The following is an 18,447-nucleotide window of genomic DNA, read 5'->3' on the forward strand; positions in this document are numbered from 1 at the left end:
GACCACGGCGTGACAGGGTTTAAATAAGTTGTCCAAGGTCTATGCAGTGAAGAGTAAGCCGTGAGGCCAAGGATGTGAGCCTGGACAGTCTTGAGACCAGGGTCTGTACTCTTTATTCTGCCTAAAAGCCAGAAAAGGGGTCTAGAAGGCTATGCTGCAAGGGAATGGGGAAGGAATCCCATTTTTTACTTTGTATAATTATATATATGCACACACTGCTTTAAAAAACCTAATTAAAAAAAACTAAACAGCCACACCATGGAAGAGGCAAATCACAGAAGGCTAATTATCCATCTTCTTAAAAATTATTCATTTTCCTACTTAAAAATTATCTGAGTTACTAGGCATTGAGTCAAAATGACTTTGAAATGTTGGCTACAAATAATACAGAAATTAGTGGCCTAAAAATGTCTTCCCTCACTGATTACGTTGGTTCTGCATCTGGAACTCCTATTGTGGGAGGGCCTTGCTCTGCACCTGGTGGGCTTTCCAAAAACACCTGTTGTGTGATCAGATTAATGAATGACTACAGAGGGCCAACCTCCATGGCAGCTCTTGCAACTTTTCTTCAAGAGGTGTGATGCCTCTCTCAAAGGGTAGGCCCTCTGGGGACTGTTCATGGAATCATGCCTGCATCGTTCCATCCTGCACAGTTGGGCAACTGGAAGGCTCTTGCCCAAAGTTAGCATGATTTATTTAGGTCCCTGGAATCCCTGGATGAGACATGTTGTGCAGAAAGAATCCTCTTACTCATACTTTCCCTCTGCTGCCCCTCTCTTCAGCACTTGTTTCCAGCCTCTCTTTCTCTCTGAGGCACTGCACTCTTTTCCAGTTATTATGAGCCCTGCCTGACAGATTCCATTTACTGATGGAAAGGCATATGGGAGAGAAACTTCCCTTCTATTTTTAAAAGCTGCTTTAAGATACACATTTCTGATGTTGCTGGTGGCTCTGGCATTACCATTTCATCTGGATAGAATTCTGTTCATCCAGAATGGAAAAGGACCCACGCAGCCACTTCTAAAACAGGTTTTGCTCTGAGAGTTTGTTTCTTACGTTAGAAGGTGAGGCTTGTGAGATACTTGTATGTCCTGGGTCTCACTTCATGAACAATAAAAACACACACGAAACCCACTGTTTTGTGGATGTGTAAAATATAAACTGGCATTTTTATTTTAGCTCTTAAAACCAATTCTATAATGAGAGGTTTGCTGGAGGAAGATATGGCTTGAAAAAGAGAAACGGGAGCAGGGAATACCAGAAAAGAGTCGATAATCCACGTCAAAGAGGAAAAGACAATGGGGGAAGGTGCCTCTCCTACCTCATCCCACAGCTCCCACAACGGGCTGTGGGGCAGAGAGGTGGTCCCAGTGCTTGTGAGCTGTGGTCTGGACAAGTGCAGGGCTGCCCACCCCACACTGCCCTAGTCCCTCTCATACAGCCGCCCGTAGAGAGCTGCCGTCACCAGGCCAGAGGACAGTCCGCTCTTGCTCAGGAAGGAGTAGTCATTCTCCCAGCCAAGCTGATCAGGGGTTTCCAGGGACATGCCTGAGGTAAGAAGCAGAGGAAAGATATAGGAAGTACTGAAGTTCCCCCATAGGTGGAACTCAAATATCCCTGTGGCTTCTGTGATCTCCTGCCCACAGGTGTTAAAGCCAAGACCCCCACACTTGACCAGGGCACAAACTTGAACATAGTAAGTGCCGTGCACAGTGTGAAGACCGTCAAAGACCCCCAGGGCATACAGCTCTTTGGACAAAGTGGGCCGCTGGTAAAGCAAGTAACAGCAGAGGCCGTTTGCACAGACGCGGAGGTAGCCTTCCTTTCCCCACACAGGGACCAGGGTGAAATTGTCATACATCATCTCCGAATGAAACACAGGAGGAGTGTTCATGTTCCACTTGGTGGCTCCATCACAATGGACTTCCTGAGCATCCTTTTCACAGTATGGATCACCTGCCAAGATTTCTAAAAACTTACTACGAGATGGGTTCATTTTACCTGTGGCATTCTCTGGACCAATGAGACCCAGTGGATTTCTGGCTACCTGTGCAATTATAAGATGACCAGTGGCGTTTTCCATGTCATGGTGCCAAAAGGACTTCCGAGGGCTATGTATGCCACTTCCGGTCATCCCCAGAGATGGGTGGTGGATGTTGGCAGCCAGCAGGTTGATACCAAAGGCAATGGCAAAAGCTCTCTGAATCTGAATGGCTGCCAAGAGTGGGAGCTGGTTCATCCAGGCAGTAGGATATACGACGTGCTTCACCTCAGAGTCTCTGAGGAGTCTAATGGCAGGGTCAAAAAACAATATATCAAAGCAGGTGAAGATGCCAAATTTGCCAGCAAAAGGGGTATCAAAGATGATGAGATCCACTTTGAGAGGGGTATCAAAAGCTGCCTCAAAGTAGAGGTTGTGTTTGCGATAGCGGTCAACAAGGGTTCCGTTGTTGCTGAACACGACATTTGTGTTAAACTGGTATCTTCCATCATGTGGGCACCCCGGGTCATTGTTATGGCAAGGCTGCTTGGTCCCAAGATTGGCCACCAGGAACATATTGCCCTTGATGGCCATGCAACTCAGGCGCTGGAGGACCTAAAGGAAAAAAAAATGCATAAGTAAATGAATTTTTAAAATCCTGCCATTTGCCTTATAATTTTAAAATAGAAAAGTACCTGTATTGTGTCTATAATATGTAAACAGCTATCATAAATCAGTAAAGAAAAAACACTACTGGAAGAGTGCACAGGATATGAACAGGTGATTCACAGCACAAATACAAATGGCCAATGGACATCTGAGAAGATACTCAACCTCATTAGTAATGAGGAAACACAAATGAAAATAATGAGATCTCATTCTGCACCTTCGTAAGATTGGCAAAAATTCAAGATATTATTCCGTCTTGCATTGACCAAAGGTGGGGAAACAGGCACTCAAGACTATCACGAGGGATGTAAAATGAAATGAAGGTCTTTGAAAAGGGAAATTTGGTAGTCTTTAAAATAATTCAAAATGTGCATATCCTTTCGCTGAGAAATTCCATTTCTAGGAATCTTACCTTACAGAACAACTTGGACATATTTATGAAGATATATGTACAAGGATATTGACTGAAACATTATAATAGCAAGGGTTTTACAAAAGCATATAGCATGCTAATAAAGAGGAGGTCAATAACTATGAAATGAATAGAAAAGAATATAGCTGGATGCACATCAAAGTGTTGATGGCAGTTTCTCTAGGAAGAGAAGGAGGGTAATTGGTGGGGTGTGTGAAGATGGGACTTTAATTTTTTTACTTCTGATTCGTTTGTTTTCTAAGTATATATTCTTGTATGTCCTGTGTAATTAATAAATAGAATGATCCAGAGATGAGTAAATGCCCCGTAATACCAGACACTCTTTAACTGATGGAATATGTGGCACAGGGAGTTTGGGGAGCTCAGATTTCATTTTTAGGAACCTAGGGTCTCCTTTCGGTCTCATTTAACCTGTCTTGGCTGTTGGCCCCTGGCTTGGTTCATCTCTGCATGCCTTCAGTCTACGGAGGAGGAAGGCTGGGACCCTCCCTTACCTCTGTATCATTGAATCGGTGGGGCTCCAGGCAAGGATTCCACCTGACCAACTGGGGAGATGGCATGAAGTCCAAAAATGGGTAAACAGATGTTCTTGTAAAGTTGAATCCATGAATGCCATCTTCTGGAAACACTATAATCTGTACACCCTGTAGGTCAAACATATCAAAGTATGGTATATTATCCGATAACAGGAAACACCCCTTCTTTCACTTGTCCATTCTTTCATTCACTCGTTGGACAGCCATCAGGTAGTTGTACTGTGCCAGGAACCAGAGGTTCTAAGACGGTGGCTGGACTCTCATCAGGGATCTTGGTCTTGGGGAAACTGTCTCACTTGGCCTCATTGTCAGGTAACAAAGACAGATGGATTTAGAAACAACCATTGACCATACCTCATGTTAGGGAAGGAGGGAATGAGTGAGATTGGAGCAGAAAGCAGGAGTTTGCCAAGCAGACAATCAGGAGAGGTTTGGAGTTCCTGGTGGTGGCACAGTACAAAGGCCTTGAATACTGGGCTTGTTAACAGATGTGGTGTCTCCAATCCAGTGGTTTCCACTCATTGTGCATCTAAATCAGACGGGGAGCTCCTGAAAAAACACTTGGTTTAGGGGTGATGCTGGGGCCCACTCCTAAAAAGTCTGCTTCACTGGGCTGGTGGGTAAAATTCAAGTGTGTTCATTTTAGAAATAAGGACTTTCTCTAACTTGAAGTTCTCCAACTGGGAATTAGGAGGCCCTTTTCCGAATCCTAACCACTCCCCAGGCTTTGTCCCACACCTGGAGACAACCTAGGTTTCCTGACTGATAGCCTGGGGCTCCCTGTGATGTTCACATTAACCGAATGAAATCCAAACAAACGGGGCACCCTCAGCTCCCAGCATCAGGGCCTCATTCTCCTGCTGCTCTCCACTTACACGGCTTAAAATGCGAAGCCTGGAACATTGCTCCAGAGTGAAAGGTGGAGGAGGAAGGCAGAGAAGGTATGAATAATCTAAAATAAGAGGCAATTTGAGTCACTTATTTCTGGAATGCACTGCAAACTCTTTATAATATTTTATTCTGGCTAAAAAAGCTTCGAAAGTGTAACTGTAGAAAACTTGGAGAACAGATAATATTAATATTAGTTTAGTTAATATCTTGGCTATTTTTATTTTGTCTGTGTGTATATAATTGCGATAATGATAAATACATGGTGTTTCGGGAGCACCTAGGTGACGCAGCTGGTAAAGCATCAGACTCATGATCTCAGCTCAGGGTCATGAGTTCAAGCCCCACGCTGGGCTCCGCTGAGCATGGAGCCTACTTTTAAAGAAAATTTTAAATAAATACATAAATAGTTTTCCATCTTGACTTTCCTCACTACATACAGCATCAAGACTACCAAGATACTTTCAAAAATACCATTTGCAATGGCCACATTATATTTAAGAGAACACCATAATTCATCTTTTATCAGCGGACATCTGAATTGTTCCCAACTTTTGGTGACCATCTGCATACAGGGTGCTCAAAACACTTAATGAGTATTATACACAAGTGTTTAGGTGTCTGATGATTTCTTCAGAATGAAGTCTTGTAAGTGAAGATACGGGCTCACAGACAGGAAGAGTTTTCAGTTGTTTACATTGCCAAATAGCCCTCCAGAAAGATTATACCAATGTATGCTCCTCCTGGTAGAGTGTTAAGATTGGTCACCTTACAGCACACGGTAAAGCAAAATTATCACAAACTTGGAAATAAAGCAAGATGTTTGCCTTTCTAACATATACTAGGGTGCTATTTAAGAGGCTCACTCAAGGATTATTTAGTGAATGTACTATTGCTAGGCTTTGTTATTTAATATTAGATCACCCCAGACTGCAATTGTATTGCTCTATAGGACATTAGCCAGTTTTGTATACACGAGCAAATTCATTTCAACATTCATTTGACCGATACACACACTCATGTTCCTCTGATGCTCTTTTGAGCCAGGTTTACCATCTGACTGATTTCTTCATTAGATCAGTGAGTTAAATGACAGTTTTGGCACATGTTCATTCTATATTTGTGTAAGAGGTTTTAAAATTTTTTTTACGTTTTTATTTATTTTTGAGAGAGAGAGGCACAGAGTGCAAGCGGGGGAGGGGCAGAGAGAGAGGGAGACACAGAATCTGAAGCAGGCTCCAGGCTTTCAGCTGTCAGCACAGAGCCCGACACAAGGCTCGAACCCAAAAATGGTGAGATCATGACCCGAGCCAAAGCTGGACACCCAACCAGCTGAGCCACTCAGGCACCCCAGGAGTCATGTTTTAACTTTTTGAAAATTATACTTGGACAAATGTTTTCCTTTATTAAAAACAAAACTTTCCCCAAGAGTGTTGAATGGTTTCCTATGGACAATACCATTTATGTTATGTATACATATTAGATTAATACTGAAGTTAAATTGCATTTCCTAAATACATAATTTCTAGGAATAAGAAGAGGAACCAACCTGAGCCAGGGTAGAATGCTGGATCTAATGTGACTATCAATCCATCTAGAAAGCAATTAGCATCCCTGATAAATGAGGAGTTTTCGGAGAGACTTCAATGAGGTCAAGAACTCCTGAGGAATTAAGGTTGCCAACCCAGTTGATGGACCAGCCTAATATCTTTAAGTTGGAGTCCTTTTCTTCCCTATAAATATCTCTACCAAGAGAGAAATACTTCAGTTGGCTAGTTCGGGAACCCTTGCCTTCCAGCAAGTTTGATCTAAAATTCTGACACATGCTTGGCATCAATTTGTCATAGAAGTTGCTTGAACGCATAAAACCATGCAGGGAAGCCGAGAGATCTGTAAGCACTAAGAAATGATCAGATAAACAATCTGTTCTCTTGGACCACAAACAGAGAAGGAATGATGACTTGCAGGCAGCATGGGCTCAACAAAAACATGTTATAGGTTTCCTTTGGGGGCAGGTTATTGAAAGGCAGGGGAATACCACCGTCACAGTCTCCGGAGTTCAGCATGGCCTCTGCCCAACCTCTTAGAATGGTCTTGTGGACAGGATGGAGAAGCGAGGGATGGCTCGTATTTCAGCACCATGCAAGCAAACACCTCTGTGCACAGAATGGTCTCGAGTGGATCTGTGTCATCAGGAGGTCTAAGGGCACAGCCTGGGATTTTTTTACACTGACTTCAGCGTAAACATAAATGAGGTGTGTATCAAATGTGTGAATGACGTGAAGGTAACTGATATGCAGGATGTCAGTAAAGATCCCCAAATAGCCGAACAGGCTGGAATGATGAGATGTAACAGCATAAATGTGAAGTCGTGTGTTCAGGTTAAAGAAGTTAACCTTGTAAGTACTGGGTGGCAAGAGTGGCACATGTGTCTGTGTGTGGGAAGAAGACTCGGGAGTGTGAGTTGGCAGCAAATGCCTTATGAATCCACAGTGAGATGTGGCTGCCAACAGCTTTCTGGGGACAAAGTCTCGAATGAGAACGGTGCTACATCTCCTCCACTCTGCCCTTGAATACGGAGACTTTCCTACGGCTCTGGGCACAGAGATCATCTGGGAAATCTTTGTAAAAGGGACATACAGCCTGGAGAAGAGATGCTGGGTTTGGGGGTGGGGGGGGGGGAGCATGACGGCTGTCCTCCTGTGGAAGACAACCCGCCATGGTCAGTTCCTCGGTCTGTTCTGTTTAGCTAAGAGGACAGAACGGGTGGCAGTTGCCGGGAGGCAAACTGTTGTTCACTGAAAGGCAAACCTTGCCAGAAGCTCCCGCGCTCTCATCAGACAGTGCGTTCTGGGCCACAGAAGGTGTTCAAGGAGAGACTGGATGTGGGGCTTTGAACGAGAGAGGAGCATCACCCATCAGAAGAAGCTGGACAAGGTCTTAAACTCTCTTCCAATATTAGCCTTATATATGTGTATATTGTTTTAATTTTTTTAATGTTTATTTTTGAGAGAGACAGAGAGTGAGCAGGGGAGGGGCAGAGAGAGAGGGAGACACAGAGTCTGAAACAGGCTCCAGGCTCCAAGCTGTCAGCACAGAGCCCGACGCAGGGCTTGAACTCCCGAACCTCGAGATCATGACCTGAGCCGAAGTCAGATGCTTAACCTACTAAGCCACCCAGGCGCCCCTATATATATGTATATCTCTAAAAGGTAGCCTATAATTTTATATATGCATATATACACATACACATGTAATGAGGTAGAATTTTAAAATGCAGCAATAGCTAGTGGCCGTCCAGGCAATCCTGAGTACCCTGAACAGAGATAGGAACTATTTTGGAGCAGGACCTGCTGGCCCGAACTGTCCTGCCCTCCAGACTCACCGGCACAGGGAAGTTTTGCTCACGTGGAGTGTACCTCCTGTCAAGGCAGAGCAGGGCTTCCTCACATGACTGGGCTTGGTCACCACACACCAGGTGAAAGTCCAAATTTCCCTTTGGTTATGGGTTTCCCAACAGGGCATTTTGTTTTGGTCACGTCTGGCACGGACACTGCCCCTCTGCCCCACCCTTCCTGGCAGAAGTGGGAAATGCAGGCCAAGCAGGAAGCCTTCACAAAGGCTGGCAAAGACCTCCCTCTGTCCACCTCCGTTCTGTCTGGACTGAGGTCTCATACTGTTCATGGTCTGGAACAGAGACGAGAAATGAGCCCCAAATAGACTGAAGGTGGAAAACAGCAGTTCTGTAGATGCTTACTATTTTGAATGCCTCAGAGAGCAGGAGAGACCCTCATGCCTGGAAGTTTCTAGAATTTTCTGCACATCAGAATCCACTGGGGAGCCTTAGAACTCCCAGTGCTCAATCCACACCCCATCTGCCTCTGCGGGTATGGCATACAAGCACCCACTTAGTTTACGACTGGCTGGGCACTCCCTCTGCACGGCCAGTTTTGAGAACCAGGGACTGAGCTCTGGGCTCCTCAGACATGAGGGGAAAAGCAGCACCTGGGGATCTTGCTATGATGTTGATTGATTCAGCAGGTCCGGGCGGGCCCCAGATCCTGCATTTCTCACAGGCTCCAGAGGGCTGCTGATGCCACTGGTCCGTGGACCACTGAGCAGCGAGACCCCAGCCACCTGACTAGTTCAGCTCCACTTTACCAGCTGGACTAATTTTCCAGAAGGGCTGCGGGAGCCATTGACGGAGAGCCAGAGAGCAATTCGCCCTGTTCTGCTAGACAAGCTGGGGGGCGGGGGGGTGGCGCGGGCTAACCCAGGAGTGTTTCTTGCCTTTTGGGCTGCGGCCATTACTTGCTGTTCATAGATGTCGAGGTTCTGGTTCATTAGGTCCAAGGCCTGCTTGCGGCCCACGAGTGCTAGAGGGCTGGGAGTGAAGATTGACTGGTGCTCGTACACAGCAGCCACGTAGTGTTCAGCCTCAGAGTGCTGGGCCACGCGTGGTTCCTCGGTGTGGACTCCCAGGGCAACCACGTAGCAGCCGAAGAGGAAAAGAGCAAGCTGACTGCCGGCTCCAGACATAATGCAGACCATAAATCTGGAACGTAAGGAGGCAAGGGGAAAACAGCTGAATAAAGAATCCTGCCAAGAATGTAACTTTTGCAGCTGTGACTTATTAATCTCAGCAATTAAACCTACCCGCCGTGATACTGCAACTCAAAGATTTGTTTCATGTTCCTAATAAAAGGGTCTGTGTTTCTCTCCAAACACGTAGCAAGCTACGTTTAAAATGGCTCGCTGTGTTAGTCTGGTTTTAGAATGTTTCCAAAACAGACCCGATGTTTGCCATGATTTTCTTCCCCAGCGTTCAGCAAGACGGCATTGTGTCACTACTCGCCTTTCTAGCCACGTACGTACCTAAGTTTTAGGCAAGAATAACTACCATGATTATTTTATATAATTCGGTGGCATATTCCACATCCCACCACCTGCCCTCCACACACACAAACGTGTCAACCATCCACGCCAGCTCTGATTGTTGCGATCCCGATAATACAGCTCGGCTTTCCTAGCTACAAAACTCTGATGGATTAAAATTCTCCCTGCATTTCTTTGGTCAGTAATGAATATAAAGGGTAAGTCCTTCTTAGCACGACATTCTTTATTTGGTGCAGAGAAGCTGCTGACTTCTACTTACGTGCCAGTGTCTACTCTTGGTTATGGATAGGTAAAAAGAGGGCTCCCAATCAAAGCGTTTTGTTTCTCCTCCTTGAATTTGGGAATCATCACCTTCTCAACCTCTGTCTCTGCGATTCCACCACTCGTGCTCAAAAGCATAATCGTTTGGAAATAAAATCCTTTTGCAGTGATAAAATGCAACCGTCTAGAAAATATACGAGGATTTTCTAGAAAACGTAAGAGGATTTTCTAGGACGTACACCCAGCTATGTAGGCCCTACCATAAGCAATTAGAAGTAAATTATGTCACTTACACTGACACTTCTGTGTGCCTTTTTTTCCCAAGACTAGGAGTTTTTATTCCCAATAGTTATGTGTTACCGTGTTAGAGTGAATATTCCAATTCTTCCTTGAAAACCAGCCTGGCCTCCCAGCTGAAGCCCCTCGCCTGACACACAGATTTACCAGGGGGTGTGCCAAGGCCAGGCCACTTGCTCTGTGGAGATGCGCTGGGGCTGACCAAGTGTCCAGGAATCCAGATTAAACATCGAGGTAACAAAGACAAATCAAGGAATCCTACTGCTGCTTTTTAAAAAGACAACGACGCCCTGTCCAAGTCTGACTCATAACTCCTGTGTTTGCATTTTAAAACCAAACTTTCCAGGCTGCAAACTTCCTTTCATTTTTCTCTTAATAGTTCCAGAAACAAAAGTAACCATAAGTATTTTCAGCAACAGAACAAGGACTCGGGAGGCTCAGTCTGAATCCTTGCAAAACCAAACACTTGTCGGGCTGAGCAGGCCTCATCCCACGGCCTTGTCTCACACACTGTTACTTCCTGTCCCAGGGACTAAGTGCACCATCCAGATACCCAACCCCAGGACTTGTTGCCATTCATCTGGGACCCTGAACGATGTTCTGAGATTAGAACAAGGAGCCTTTGAGCAAGCAGTCATGAGATTTTGAGTAGAAACAAAAGTATAATTGATAAGGTTTCTTATCTGAATTTTGCCTCCGAAGACGAGCACGGGATAATTTTAACGGTCAAAATCTAGTTTCCGCTCCCTCTGGTTTCAGAATGATGATAATGGGGAATGGTTTGGGGGAGAAACTTTCATCTTCAAAGACACATTCCCGGTATTTCTCAAGCAGTAGATGCTGGCCTCACTCAGAGGTGGGGAAACCGAGGCCGGGGGAGGGGAGAGTTGTGTGAACCCGTGCCCGGTGGAGCCAGCTCAGGAGTTCCTGGGGCCCAGCGAGGTGGTCACGGCATCCCCTTTCTCAACGAAGAGCTGTGTGTCACCCATTTACTTGGGGACAGAGGACATTAAGTGTCAGGACTTGCAAAATGGTAAAACAAGAAAACTATGGAACCAGCAACATATTACATTTCTTTCTATTTTGAGAAAGTAAAATGTAGATTATTTACAAAAGGTGCTTGGCAGGAGGGCTGTAAATGGCAATCACTTGTGTGTGAACAAAGGCGGGTGATAATAAGAGGTTAGGCAGATTTAACCAGGTATTCATGCTTGAGAGAAGCAAGCTTAATGAGGTAGGAGAGAATGAGTAATTATGATAAAAATAGGTACCACAGTTTGCCCGACCCGATGTGTGGTGAAATAGCAGCCGGTTTAACCAAATTTGCAAATGCTGGCTTTCCCTCTTTATTTGGCACTACACAAATGTCTCAAGAAAACCAACAAGGCCCAAGATAGGGACTCTGCAGGGCACAGTGGGTAGGAGAGGGGGGCAGTTTTAATGGGGCAGGACAGCATCCAGATCTGGTTTCCGGTGGTTACCAGGTGCTGGTTCACCACAGAAAGCACAGGTGGGCTGGGGTGTTGGGGCTCCCTGGGAACAAGAAGCTTCCGGAAGTCCTGGGGCTCTTGGAAACCCAGCCATAGATGTAGTTCTAGAGCTGGCCAGGACCCGGACGATAAACAGCCGTGAGTACAGGCGTGTGCTCAGTCTGAAAAGGTACACACACACCCTCTCCCATCGGAGGGCATTTGACAGGCGAGCTAAAACTGCAGGAAGGCCTGACACGAAGGCCCCGTCTGGGTGACTGTGTGCCCCCACACCCTGCTTCATCCACTCAGCTCACCACAACCCTCTGATGTGGGGGCTCGGGCTTACAGGGTGCCCTGAGTCTCACTGCCAGGAAACAGCACAGTGGGGAGGATGCTCCCTTCAGACATCCAAGAGACATCAAACTGTGAGCCAGACGCAGGTATAGGTGTCAGGGGTACAGCCATGAACAAGCCCGGCCCTTCCTCAAGCAGCCCCACTCAGGATGTATGGGGAGACTGACCACAATCAAATAAACACTGAGGATGCCTTACGCAGTATGTGCAAAGGGGAAATAAAGACAGGGAAGGGGGCAGCGAGGGTCTGGCCTGGGTGGGGGACAATTTTAAATAGTATGGTCAGGAAAGGTCTCAGTGAGGTGAGGTCTGCCAAAGGTGAGGGAGGAGGGCATGTGGATGCCTGGGGGAAATGTTCCAGGCAGAGAGGACAGCTAGGTCAACAAGGCCTGAGTGGAAACTTGCTGAGAGGGTTCAAGAAACCAGCAAGGAGAACAGTGGGCTGGAGCCCAGGGCAGAGGAAGACAGCAAAAAGTGAAGTCAGAGAAAAATCACAGGCCCCGTCCCCGGTCTCTCACAATGCCAGGCAGTTGCCCTGTCTGCTTCCATTCTCCCCCTTCTAGAACAGCCCGTGAGATCCGGTTAAAGCCTAAGTCAGTCCTGACACTCCTCTGCTCAAAATCTTCCAATGCCTCCCCACTTCATGCAGAGGAAAAGCCAGAGTCCGTACAGTATGCCAATAGGAATGATCTGGGAGACAGGAAGTTGTTGACGGGGTGGGGAGAGCTTTGCTGGAGTGACATCTCTAAGCAAGCATCCTGACCTTTTAACTGCCCCAGAGAAGCCCCAGCATCTCATTTCATCATGAAAAATGTTCCTCTGACACTAATCCTGGTCGGGAAGGTTCCTGTGGTCTCTGAGAAAAAGAAATCAAAGTCTCAATTACACGGAAAGCTATTTTGTGGAAATTTGGTAACATATCACTCACTGGTTATTTTTACACATGCAAACTTTTTTTTTCCACTCTGCTAAGTGATTCATCTTGATAATTAGCTGTATTTCCTTCCTGGCCATACTAGTACAATAGTATCTTTTGCAATAAAATGAAAGGATTGTTATTAAGGTACTCTTAATAAGATAATTTCAGAGGCAGGTATATACATTTAAAAATGTATATATAGAACTATGGATCATTTTAATAAAAGATCCTGTCATGCCTGCCTTGTCAGGGAGAAGAACAGTCCCATGACGGGGAAAGGAGGCAGGAAAAGTCAGCAAAGGAAATGTCACATCCTGTGGAACAAAGCTGAGAGAGCCGCTAAGTCAGTAAGGAATCAGCACACTATACGTTCCTGTGCATATCTGGCAGGATGCCCCCTAAGTCACTGTAAAGTTCCAGATAGTTTTAAACTTATGAAGTTTATGATATCCTTGCCTGGATTCTTTTACAGAAGGAGAAATAATGTCCAATCTCCACCTAATTTACATAATCTGAATTTAAAGAAATCCCAAAATAGACCTTTTATTTCCTAGAAAGCCGCCTATTTTCTGGTTCCCCCCTCTGCTGATGCTAGTGGTGAGCTCGCCTGGGACTGGCCCCTGGAATAAGATGCCCCACGATGGTTTTAGCTTGGACAGTTTCATGCAAACCTATCCACCGACGACACTTTTGATGTCTCAGTAGGAAATGTCAAGTGTAAATAAAACACTTGTGAGTGGCAAGTGATGATGGTGTCAAGATTCAAGGCTGAACTCCAAATAGTGAGTAAATTACCCGGTCCTCTGAATTGAACTGGTAAGTTGCGATTTCATTTTTTTTTTGAAATTCCACCTATGATCTTAAAAAAAAAAAAGAGTGACATACAGAAGTGTACCTTTGGACCAGGCCTTTGATTAGGGCCTATTTCTGTTCCATTGACTACAGTAGTTTACCTTAGGACACCAAATGAGCAATCAAAGAATTGTGACACTTGAATCTAACTATAAGTCCTCTCTCTTTTCCTCAAATGGGAAATTGTCTTCATAATTTAAGTCAAATAATACTTCTCCCTGAAACGCCCCGGTATTTAATGTAAGAAGGTGCTTTCTTTTTCTTGCGTGGACAGAAAGAGCCCCTGCGGAGATGGAATCTACAGGTTCGCTGCTGCCACCATGTGGACAAACGGAGGATCACTGGCCCACGTTGGTTTGCTCTTAAGTCGCACAATAGCAAAGTGATTCTTGTGTTGTAAGTGGATGGTGTTTTTCCTGCTTTCCTTCTCATTTTTATTTTTTTTCTGCTTCCCACTGTAAAAGAGGTTTTCCAAGATGTGGGCTTCATGAAAACTTTTTTTATTTGCTATGCTTCCAGGACCTAATTTAGGACTGTATTCACAAGTCCTAAATTTGTTGCCATCTCTTACCTTACAGTGGTACACTTCATAGGATGTGACTGGATTTGCAGTGACACAGCCCAGCCACACTGTGACAGGCAGCACAATGAATGGCGGAAATCTAGCTGAGTTAAGGGTTCTAGGGGAACAAAATTTTGTATCAACGCCACACTGACTTTTACATGTTACATGCTAACATTTTCGAATCATTTTCACCATCCATTATTTCATTTTATCTTCCTATCGCAGAAAGCAGTGGAAGTGAAATGGTAAAATTCTATTTTCACGGTGAGGGAAAACTCCAGCACTAGTTAGTAGTGAGAACAGACTGGAAACCAAGTCTCCTGACTCCTGGTCCAGCCCTTCTGGCACATGTTGAAGAACTGGGGCAATTTATCAGTCAAACGTTCAAAGACCACTGGGTAGTGTTCAATTTAGCCGCAGCAGAAACAGATTCCAAGTAGCACTCCCAAGGGAGAATCTGGGGGGTCAGACCACAGCAGTGGTTCTCAAACGTGAGCATCCCTTCAGTCACCTGGAGGGCTTGCCCACACAGATCCCTGGACCCCGTGCCTAGAAGTTTTGATTCATCAGGTCTGGGACAGGGCCCCAGAATGTGCATTTTCTAACAAATTCCTAGGTGATGCTGATGCTGATGTTCCTGGCATGCAGTCATACCTGGAAACCCACTGGGCTAGAAGGTAAAGGCACACAGAACATATGTTCTGATTCCTAGATTTCCCTCATGTCAAAGACATGATTCAGAACCTTTATTTCCTGAGTGCCTCCTCAACAGGGCTGATAGAATTGGGGCAGATTCCAAAGTGTTTCCACCATATTTAATGAAAATAAGTGGCAAAGTATTTAACACTCAAACTAAGGGGGAAAACTTCCCCCAAACAATCCGGGTCCATGTCAATTAAAGGATTCAGTGCTTGTCCTTAGCCTTAACAGAAACATCATTGTAGAACCAGGTTGTTGCTGGTTTTCATTTGTTTAAAGTTCCTGATTTTTTAAAGTTTACTTATTTATTTTGAGAGAGAGACAGAGAGAAAGAGAGCATGCACACAAGTGGGGGAGGGGAATTGAGAGAGAGAGAGAGAGAGAGAGACAGAGACAGAGAGAACCTCAAGCAGGCTCTGAGCTGTCAGCACAGAGCCCGATGCAGGGCTCAAACTCATGGACCATGAGATCATGACCTGAGCCAAAGTTGGACACTTAACCGACTGAGCCACCCAGGTGGCACCCTAAAGCTCCTGACTTTAAAAGACTAAAACCCAGACAATATATAAATATTTTGTTATATAAATAGTTAATACATTTATACATTTAAATTATACACTTATAAATAAATAGGTAATCTGAAAAATCTCCTATATTCTGCAAAAATGTATCAGTTTCCGTCTCAAAAACATAGCAGAAATCCTTAGGGGTCAGAATTGAACCACTGACGATATAAGTCTCAAACTGGGTCCAGAGACTTTGTGGTCTGAGACTAATAACAAAGGAAAGAGCACACCCTAAGGTCAGGAACACGACAGGGATGTACAGTCTCGCCACTGTTATTCAACATAGTATTGGAAGTCTTAGCCTCAGCAATCAGACAACACAAAGAAATAAAAGGCATCCAAGTCGGCCAGGAGGAGGTCAAACTTTCACTCCTCACAGATGACATGATACTCTATATGGAAAACCCAAAAGATTCCACCAAAAAACTGCTAGAACTGATCCATAAATTCTGCAAAGTCACAGGATATAAAAATCAATGCACAGAAATCGGTTGCATTTCTGTGCAGCAATAATGAAGCAGCTGAAAGAGAAATCAAGGAATTGATCCCATTTACAACTACACCAAAACCCATAAAATACCTAGGAATAAACCTAACCAAAGAAGTGAAAAATGTATACACTGAAAACTATAGAAAGCTTATGAAAGAAATTGAAGAAGATGCACAAAAAAGGAAAAATATTCCATGTTCATACATTGTAAGAACAAATATTGTTAAAAGGTTGATACTACCCAAAGTGGTCTACATATTCAATGCAGTCCCTATCAAAATAACACCAGCATTCTTCACAGAGCTCGAACGAACAATCTTAAAATTTGTATGGAACCAGAAAAGACCCTGAATAGCCAAAGCAATCTTGAAAAAGAAAACCAAAGCTGGAGGCATCACAATCCCGGACTTCAGGACGTATTACAAAGCTGTAATCATCAAGACAGTATGTCCTGGAACAAAAACAGACACTTATATCAATGGAATAGAATAGAGAACCAGAAATAGGCCCATAAACATATGGCCAACTAACCTTTGACAAAGCAGGAAAGAATATCCAATGGAATAAAGACAGTCTCTTCAGCAAGTGGTGGTGGGAAAACTGGACAGCGACATGCAGAAAAATGAACCTGGACTGCTTTCTTACACTAGACACAAAAATAAATTCAAAATGGATGAAAGACCTAAATGTAAGACAGGAAGCCATCAAAATCCTCGAGGAGAAAGCAGGCAAAAACATCTCTGATTTTAGCCACAGCAACTTCTTACTCAACATGTCTCTGGAAGCAAGGGAAACAAAAGCAAAAATGAAAGGGTTTGTACCCAAAATCTATAAAGAACTTATCAAACTCAACACCCCAAAACCAAATAATCCAGTGAAGAAATGGGCAAAAGACATGAATAGACACTTCTCCAAAGAAGACATCCAGATGGCTAACAAACACATGAAAAAATGCTCAACATCACTCATCATCAGGAAAATACAAATCAAAACCACAATGAGATACCACCTCATACTTGTCAGGATGACTAAAATTAACAACTCAGGCAACAACAGAGGTTGGCGAGGATGTGGAGAAACTTGAACCCTCTTACACTGCTGGTGGGAACGCAAACTGGTCCAGCCACTCCGGAAAACAGTATGGAGGTTCCTCAAAAAACTAAAAATAGAACTACCATACGACCCAGCAATTGCACTACTAGGCATTGATCCACGGGATACAGGTGTGCTGTTTCGAAGGGACACATGCACCCCCATGTTTATAGCAGCCCTATCAACAATAGCCAAAGTATGGAAAGAGCCCAAGTGTCCATTGATGGATGAATGGATAAAGAAGATGTGGTTTATATAGACAAAGGAGTATTACTCGGCAATCAAAAAGAATGAAATCTTGCTATTTGCAACTACATGGATGGAACTAGAGCGTATTACGCTAAGTGAAATTAGTCAGAGAGAGACAAATATCATATGACTTCACTCACATGTGGAATTTAAGAGACAAAACAGATGAACATAAGGGAAGGGAAGCAAAAATAATATAAAAACAGGGAGGGGGACAAAACATAAGAGACTCTATAAATACAGAGAACAAGCTGAGGGTTGCTGGAGGGTTGTGGCTGGGGGGATGGGCTAAATGGGCAAGAGGCATTAAGGAGGACACTTATTGGGATGAACACTGGGTGTTATATGGAGGGAATGAATCACTGGATTCTACTCCTGAAATCATTGTTGCACTATATGCTAACTAGGATATAAATTAAAATAATAAATAAATAAATAGATGAATGAATGAATGAATGAATGAATGAATGAATACGTAAATAAATAAATAAATAAGCACAGAGAAGGCTTCTTCCACTGCCAGTCAGTCTTCAGAGAAAAGAATGATGGGGTCACTTGCAGCCACTTTGCTTTTCTGGAATATTTATAGCTTCCAGTTAGGCTTTACCTTCTTCATCCTCTAAGAATGAATCATCAATTTCCCCAAAATGGGTCTCAGTGAATGTCAGCAAAGAATTATTTTTCAAAGTCTTTGGGAAATTTTTCCTTCATTTCTTTGTTGGACTACCTTCAACTAGAGGAACCACCTTCAGAAGAACCATCAGAAGAACCACCTTCTAGATAATGAGGACCTGAAGGCTGGACATCCAGAAGTAATACAACCAGTGCAAGGAAAATATGATGTCCCAAAACCTCAGGTCAAATTTTTCAGGGAAGATGTGCTCAGAAATGAGGGCAATGTAAAGACTCTTTGTGATTAAAAAAAAATTTTTTTAGTGTTTATTTATTTTTGATAGAGAGGGAGAGAGAGAGCATGAGCAGAGGAGGGGCAGAGAGAGAGAGGGAGACAGAATCCGAAGCAGGCTCTGAAGCAGATGTGGGGCTCGAACCCATGAACTGCAAGATCATGACCTGAGCAGAAGTTGGATGCTTAACTGACTGAGCACTGAGGTGCCCCAAGACTCTTTGTGATTATTAAGTGTATGGACACAACATGTCTAAGGGTGGAGTGGGTGAAACATCACTGTAAGTCCATCACCCCTGTGCTCTTACCTACCAGTGTTCAGGA

At 44.3% G+C, this 18,447-nt stretch overlaps 1 protein-coding gene across 1 annotated transcript in view; it reads right to left on the reverse strand.

Annotated features, from left to right (window-relative positions):
- Window positions 1–1,150: 1,150 nt before the first annotated feature.
- The window catches only part of BTD (biotinidase), a 30,555-nt gene continuing 13,258 nt past the window's right edge, over window positions 1,151–18,447 (reverse strand). The window contains exons 3-5 of the mRNA XM_047098934.1: window positions 8,798–9,062; window positions 3,578–3,727; window positions 1,151–2,596 (exon numbers count right to left, since the gene is read on the reverse strand). Coding sequence (XP_046954890.1) covers window positions 1,424–2,596; window positions 3,578–3,727; window positions 8,798–9,062 — 1,588 coding nt within the window. The 3' untranslated portion in view covers window positions 1,151–1,423. The remainder of the gene's footprint in view (window positions 2,597–3,577; window positions 3,728–8,797; window positions 9,063–18,447) is intronic.

This window comes from Lynx rufus, unplaced genomic scaffold (assembly GCF_022079265.1).
Source record: "Lynx rufus isolate CCGP_SWC_20201006 ecotype Redwood Valley unplaced genomic scaffold, mLynRuf1.p SCAF_5, whole genome shotgun sequence".
Classification (NCBI taxonomy): Eukaryota; Metazoa; Chordata; class Mammalia; order Carnivora; family Felidae; genus Lynx; species Lynx rufus.